Source organism: Mycteria americana, chromosome 1, assembly GCF_035582795.1.
Source record: "Mycteria americana isolate JAX WOST 10 ecotype Jacksonville Zoo and Gardens chromosome 1, USCA_MyAme_1.0, whole genome shotgun sequence".
Lineage (NCBI taxonomy): Eukaryota > Metazoa > Chordata > Aves > Ciconiiformes > Ciconiidae > Mycteria > Mycteria americana.
In genome coordinates this window covers 123,087,299-123,095,243 of record NC_134365.1, presented here as the reverse complement: position 1 = coordinate 123,095,243, position 7,945 = coordinate 123,087,299, and the positions used below count along the sequence as shown (strand labels likewise).

The following is a 7,945-nucleotide window of genomic DNA, read 5'->3' as shown; positions in this document are numbered from 1 at the left end:
ACATTTAGAAATTCTAGTGCTCCTGGTATATAGAAATACTTTTGTAAACTCTGCAAAGGATTTACTGACTCTTCAGTCTAGAATCAATGTGGTTAAATTTAATTGGTAGAGCTTGGTATATGTTTGTGGGCAGGATATGTAGGCAAGAAATGTCACTTTAATGTGGCAGTTCAGCATTGCTGACTTGGTTACTCTGTTGCAACTGGGGTTGTTCTTCCCAATAACTTTTACCCTCAGGCATATACTTGCCTGAGACACCATGTCACTTTCCAATACGTTCATCCCTATTTTCATTGAAACTGTTTGTCACTTCAAAATATATAACTTTGTTTGCCACCTCAAGATATGTAACTATGTTGGTTGTGGTGATTTTTTTTTTTGCACCTTGACCTTATGGTCCTGTGGAGAGTCTATGTTGCTGCCTGTCCTTCCTGTCTTAGCCATTTACTTCTTGTGGTAAACAACATCTGTTTCTTCTCTGCTCTACCACCTTCTCCATTAACTGTTGCTCACAGGATTTTTCACCCCTCATCCTTCATTGAATTGTTTCAGTGCCAGGATTTTCCTTTTTTCCATTCTCCTACCCAGTGCAACTTCATCTCATTACAGCAGTATTAGTTTGGTGTGAAGGATTTCTCCAGTTGTTCTTTTTTTGTCTTCGTCCATTAAATTAATTCTTCCAGATGCTAGACAAATCATATCCTGGATCTAAGTGCCCCCCTGCTGTTTTTTAATACAACTCTGAATCATAGTTTCTGTTTTCTTACCATTAACCTATTTATTTCAGTGCTGGTCAATTGAATGTAGTTCTTGCCTTACCTGCTGTCATTTCTCTGTGTTTCTGAGACACCTTGCTTTTTCTCTGGCTGTCACTGCCATTGATTTTCTCCTTCAGTTCTCACTTCTTCAAAATCCTAAATGACACTGACCTTCTCTTCTACCCTCTGGATGTCTAATTCACACACAGTACTTGTATGTACTTTGTACCCTTTGACACAGCAGAAAACAATTTGTGATGGGAAATGTGGCATGAGAAACTAAACAAGTAATGGAAGGCATAAGACCATTTACCCATATAAATATGCAGTTCTTACAGAAGTTTTTCTCCTTGCCCTCATAATTAGGTAGGGGAAGAACACAGAAATATGGTGAAATGCAGATTTTGAGGAAACAAAAAGATCTGGGAATGCTTTCATATTAATTTGCAATCAGCTTTGCAAAACTGTATAATTTACTGAGGCAAAAGAATTCACAACCTCAGTAACCTTGGGGGAACTTTGCAAGACTGAGGAAGTGGATGGGACGTGTGATTACGACCTGTTTAATGAAACATCTTCTTCTATTTTCAGTTTTACGGGAACCCTATACAGTCCGTGTGGAGGACCAGAAAGCCATGAGAGGCAATGTAGCAGTGTTCAAGTGCATTATCCCTTCCTCTGTGGAGGCATACATCACTGTTGTCTCATGGGAGAAAGACACAGTCTCGCTTGTCTCAGGTAGGCTGTTATGGCTTTCTTTTCCAATTGGCAATGGCAGCTATGGTTCCTGGGTTTTTTTCCCCCAAAATGCCTGATGTTTACTTTGAGTCAATTATAGCTGAATGGTATGTCATCCTTCCAGTAACGTATTTCACATCCCTATGACTGTGTGTGACATGAAGGTTTTAGACAGGCCTGCTTTTTCTAGCACGCTTGAGGGGAAAATAACATGTTTTTTGTTTTATACCAGACGTAAAACCAGCTTCCTGGTGCTGTGGCAATGGGTTCATGTTTTAACTTTTATAAGGAACTTCTCCATGCCAAAGAAATTTGAGTGTCATAAAGCATGTGTTGGGTTGTAATTGTTTTTCAGTAGTAATGTTACTCATGGATTAGAAGAAATCCTGAGTCTAAATTTGTTTGGTTATGTTTAAATGAGGTATGTAATCGATATTTATACTTTCATAGCATTTTAATCTCAAATATCTTCATAGATAACACTGGAGGCTTAAGCACACAGTAAACTGTGCTGTAAGCTGAACATATTGAAGTGAAACAATCTATTCTAAAGCAGTTATATGCACTAATCTATTTACTGACAAAGCAGGGAAATGTGAGGCATTGTTCAGGAAGTACAGGGAATTCAGGCAAAGAATATCCCACATTTTAAAGCATAAACGTTGTAAGAAATTCATGGGAGAAAGTATATGTGGGAAAAATATTTTCAGTATAGAATATATCTAAATTATGTATTACACACAGTGCAGCTGTTGTTACACATACAAATGATTTATGTGTGCAGAAATTTGAAATATGTTGTTCCAGGATAATGCAGAATGGAAAGAATTAGCTTGAGTTAAATGTTACTGCAGAATATATTTAAGAAAGTGTTTGTGTTTATGATCCTAGAATGTTAGAATGTGTGGAAATGTTTTTGTACTTCTCCATATATTAATAATCTTTCCTTTCTGACAAACATAGCATTGATGGAAATAGCTATGTTTCTATATGACACATATTATAGATTTTGTTTCTTTGTGGTTTATTGATTCCTTACGTAAGCTTGTTCTATTTTTTTTTTTTTTAATATATTTGAGATAGCTTTCTAAGGATTTGGTAGATATTTAAGTACCATGTAACTGATAATCAGTTGTCCTATACTACTAGTGCACTGTTTAAGCTTGGTAAATCCACTTCCTTGTTATGCTTTTGGATTTTGATATGGCATATTACTTTTGTCATTGAGCAACTGAAACTGAGTGTGTTTCCATGAAAAGGTCTGTAATATCTGAATTGTAGGACTCACCAACACTTCAGCCAATATAGTCAGGTCAGAGTTGTATTTAAATAAGCAAATAAGCTTTCCATTATTCTGTATATAATGATAGAGAACTATGCTTAAGATTATCTAAACTATGATTAAGATGATCTAATGCAACAGTGGATGGATGTGTTTACTTTGCTTCATCTTAAAATAGGCTACTACATGATGCACATACATCCATACGTGTGAGTATTGGCTGGAGGAAAAGAACATGTATACCTGCATGATTAACTACCTTAATATTTTTTTTAAGTTTATTCATTCTGTATTATAAGAAAACATGCATATTTTCTCTGTCAACATGGATTGCATCCTCTCAATCTGATTTTTTTTACTTGAGCATTAGTACCTAGTATCTACGTGGTATCTTTGAGTGGCTCAGTTCTGCCCTTCACCCTGGAATCAGGAGTAGGGCACACAGGTCTTTAACCCCTTCTTTAGGGAAGAAAGTGTGGCATTTCTGCAGACCATCATGACTGTTATTTTAAGAGAATTTCATTCTGGTTAGTCTGTATTGATTTTTAACCCCAGACTTTTGGGGGATAAAAGTGTGTAATAACATTTAACTATATGGAGCTAAATTTAATTTTTTTTTTTTTCCTTAATGCAACTTCTGACTGTGGTTGACTAGGCTACAATCATTAAAAATCTATTACAAATTTCGACGCTTAAAACCCAGTTTCTAATTATCTCACAATCCCTTAATTCAACAGTCAGAAATCTAAATGGAAATAAAACATAATTCATTAAAACTGATGCTATTAAAAATCTCAGTTTATCATATTGCATCACATCACAGAAAAGATTTAGTTTCAGAGATGAAATCACAGGTTAGATTACAGGTCGATGCTATTTGTCATGCAAGGGCAAAAGCGAGGCAGGAAAACATTGCTCTAGTTTAACCACAATGATTGCAAGATTTGTTTGTTCACCATTTATACTCTTTAACTGCAGCTTAATAGTGAGAGCATTTAAAAACCAGAACCCACAAGTGTTTCATAAAACAATTGCCTTGAGTTTTGCCCATAATCAATTTTGCAATAATCTGCCCATGAACTCAAATGGTAGATATTGATCAAGCCTGTCTTCTTAGAATGCCAGTGCTGATGAATAGGATGCAAGACATAACACGACTATTGAGCTGTTTTCCACTAATGATCAATATTCTGAGGAAATGCATATGCTTGCTTATACAGCCACTGCTAGTATGGTTTTTTTTCTGTGTGCTAGACCAGATTCATTGGTATGCTTTTTATCTCGCCATTTAATATTGGAAAACATCAAGTTCTGATTTGTTTTGTTCTTGTTTCTTAATATAACTAGTTTACTGGTTACTCATTAACATCAGCAAAAATGAGAGCCACCTTGAGGGGAAACCTCTACTGTGAAAGAGCAAGAATATAAAAAGATATACACTCACAGAGTGATGATGATTATGATTTGAGGTGGACAAGGCTTTTGTGGGAAAACTAGATAGTGTTTACTTGAAAAAGAAAAGAGAAAAAGGAAGGGGGAGAGAGGAGAGGAAAAAGATGAGAAGAACATTTTTCACTGAGATGATATAGCCATTTCAAATAGAAGACGCAAGTAGCCCTGGAAGCTTACACCTTACAGGAGGGAATGGGAGACCCCCCATGACAGGAAGCAGGGCAGCTTTTCAGTGGGGAAGCTCCATGTGCAAGTGGTCCAACAGAGAAGCCTTTTTTTTTTTTTTTTTTTTTTCTGAAAGGCTTAAACCCCAATGCAATACTTCCAAGTACAATTTAGAGTAAATATTTCATATCCCTGTCTATTTGTAGTCCCATTCTGACTACTAGGATAGAGAGATCTGTAGATGAACCAGAATCCTTTATTTCAGCTGTTACTTACTGTTCTAGATATCAGTTATCTTTTTATGTAAATTCAACATTTTAAAGAAAAAAGCAAAGTGTTTTTACTTTTATAATGTTAAAAAAAACCCCTAGCTTTTTAGAAAGAGTGTTTAAGAGGCATATTCCTTGATTAAGATGGTGAGATTCTTTTTCTCTTGCAACAGTGTACTATCCTGGACATACCTTCTTTTGTCTGTATGCTTAGTTCTCAGAGAGCACAATGATGTCCATAGTAATCAAAGCGTGTAATAAATATGGCTGGGCAAAAGCATCTTCTGTTTCCTGGCTGCAATTTTATGTCATGCCTCCATGTTATTGTAAAGTAATTGGGAGTTGAAACATATTAAGACATATTGTTAGAGTGTTTCCAAGGAGTGTCCAGATAGGTCAGACTCCCTGTTCAATAAAGGGGAAGGTGGCCATGTTTGGAGCCCGAAATACTGAATTCTGTGAAGTTTCCATGTGCAAGGACAGCTGTGGACTGAAACGGTGTGCATGTGCTTGTCTGTCTGTCAGGGGGAGAGCTAAATAATTGGGGTTTTGTTCCTACACTTTGTCTTTCAAAGTGACAGCAAATCTGAGGCCAAAAAGCTTTTTCAGTGTCCTCTAGGGGCAAAGGTAGTGGGAAAAAGATTTTTAAAGCAAGGCAAAAACAATTATTTGGGTGAATCTATTCTGTGGAAAAGTAGAAAACCCCAACTTCCAACAACAAATACACAGAACTCTTTTCATACTGGAAAGATTAATTTTGAATGATAATTGTTAGATGAAGTATTCAGCCATCTCCACTAAGATACAGCTGTGTTACAAACCCTCATGATAAACAAGGACAGCAGCAGACCTCTGCAGTTGCAGTCTGCTACAAATGCATAAAGTGTATCTTATTTGCCCATCTGTGTCTTCTAGTAAAAGCAATCAAACTTTCCAGCAGGGTGTGTCTTGCCTAACAATCTCCAAGATGCTGGCAAAACAGAAGGACCAACAGTAACTCTGAGAACTCTTAAGGGGCTCACAAAGTGCAGGTTACTGCTGTACCAAGCTCTACAGCTGGAACTTCAGGTTCTCTTTTCTGAAGATCCTTCTTTTCTGAAGAATTGTATACTGTCAGTTGAAACTGAAATTCATTTGAACTATAATAAGTAGCGTAACAATGTGCAGTTTTCTCTTGTATCAGTAACTAGCTCTTATGCATTTTCATTAGATGACACTAAACATAAAAGCTTAAATAATCCTAGAACGTTGCATGACTGATAGGTGCATGCAGCTTGCTCAAAGGTCAAGTTTCCTTTCTTCCTTATTGCTTTCCTTCACAAACCATTCCCAAAGAAAGAGACTTTTGGAATCAGCTTTGCGTTGACCTTGTAACCATTGAAAACAGCCTAGGCCCTGCAGGACCAAAGAGTGCAGCAAAGTATGTTTTTGTAACAACAGCCATAAAAACAAGGAACAATAGTATAGAAAGTGCCACCGTACAGACTGTGCTTCTGCTCCTGTTGAGCAACTGCAAGGCAGATGGGAGACTAGTGCTTGCCTTGTAGTATTTCTTCTTCACATGCAAAACAGTGAAGCTAGGCTGGAAGGGAAGGTAAAGACAAAATAACTGCTGATTCTGCTCTGCCTAGGTGAAAGCAAAGAGCCGAGTCTGCTCATGTGTTAATTAGCCCCGGAGAGAGCACAGGATAGGTGTGGTTATAGGGGAAGGAGGGCAGAAAGGGATTATGAAAAATAAGGGTCAGTGTAAGGGATCAGCAAAGAGACAGAAAAGAGGAGAATGAAGAGTAGATGGAAACAAAGAGAAAGGCTGAAGAATTTAATTTGGTCTGTCACTACATACTGTACTTCTGTTATGAATGCTTCCTATCCTGATACTGATAACTACGAGGGATTTCGAGTTTTTCCATGTATCTGAATAGCTTAGTGCCAAGAGCAGGATCATGAATAGGTTCATGCCCTGACCTTTCTGAATTCCCATCTTCCTGTCTAATGACATACCATGCAAGAATCTGTCTGATTTATACATAGAGTGTGACTGCTTAAAAAAGGTGCAAAAGGAGAGAGACAGATAATGACTGTGCACAATCGCATATTTAAATCTGCACTGAAAGAATAGCAGCTTTGAGGGAAAGGTGTGTAAAGCATGAATGGAACGTGGTTCCCTGAAGGGCTGTGATTGATGTGCAGATGGCAGCTGATGAGCCTTCCAGCCAGCGTACTTTTCGTCGGCCAGAAATTAGACACACTGGACCACAGCTTGAGAAGCGTCACTGATGTACAATGACCTACACTTGATATAATGAATTGCATTATTTATTTACACACAGTTCCTCAAGCCTTGCCTTTAAAAGGCTCAGGGGCTCTTGGATCTTTTTCTGCACAAAGGGCTTTTCTGAATTGCTGCAATTGACAGTAAGCAGTCAATGTTTGCCAGTAGTTATCACGTGGTGGCATCTAAAATACAGCACTGCAGTTTTCATTTGTGCTGGTGTTTGGAGATTACAGCAGTGGTTCAGTTTGCACAGAGCGATCGCTGTTTTTTCAGCCATGAGCTTTGTACATAGTGGGGGGCGGGGGGGAAAAATCTCTCTTATGGTGAGTGGTCCTGTGTGCAGAGTCCAGTGTTCAAAATTAGATTATTGCCGATGATCACAGGGATTAAGTCCAGTCATTTGATTGAGGTTGTGTCTAGTAGAGATGAGCTAGGACCTTCCTTGTTTTGGTTTGATGTGAGGGCTCCATCATGGTTGCCAACCAGCAAGCATTCAGCAGACACTTAACCTATGCTACTGAATGCTCTAGATGCAAGATTTTTTCTGGTTCCAAGTGGAGTGGGATGAAGAGTACACTTTTTAACGCTTAAATATTAGCAACGTATACAAAATAAAAAAATTCTGAATGTAAACTACCTTCTACCAGAAATGTCAGTGAGATGTAATTCTGCTATTCAAAGTTGCAATAACACACAGAAAGTAAAGCGGTCAAACCCCTACATCTCCTGAGCTTCCTTGACTCCCTGGAAAGCTAATGTGAGTAGTGTTCAGAAATGCTCAGGCCAGACTGTAGGTTTGCTGTTACAGTAATGTGTTTTCTAAGCTTCTTGAAGACATGTAAAGTGCACTTGCCCATCTCTAAAGACAATATATTGCTTCCTCACTTTCTCTTTCAACAAGGTTATTTTCCTAAGGGACCTAGGAAAAAGTAATTTACTACATTATTTAAGAAATGTCTAGTTATCTGCATTTTTCCTGAGAGCACTGTTCTTTTAAGAGGAGAGT

At 37.8% G+C, this 7,945-nt stretch overlaps 1 protein-coding gene across 2 annotated transcripts in view; it reads left to right on the top strand.

Annotated features, from left to right (window-relative positions):
• The first annotated feature begins 1,378 nt into the window (after positions 1-1,378).
• DSCAM (DS cell adhesion molecule) overlaps positions 1,379-7,945 on the top strand; it is a 401,510-nt gene continuing 394,943 nt past the window's right edge. For both annotated transcript variants that reach the window (XM_075518956.1, XM_075518964.1), the window contains exon 1: positions 1,379-1,496. In XM_075518956.1, the coding sequence (XP_075375071.1) occupies positions 1,394-1,496 (103 nt within the window). In that variant the 5' untranslated portion in view covers positions 1,379-1,393. The remainder of the gene's footprint in view (positions 1,497-7,945) is intronic.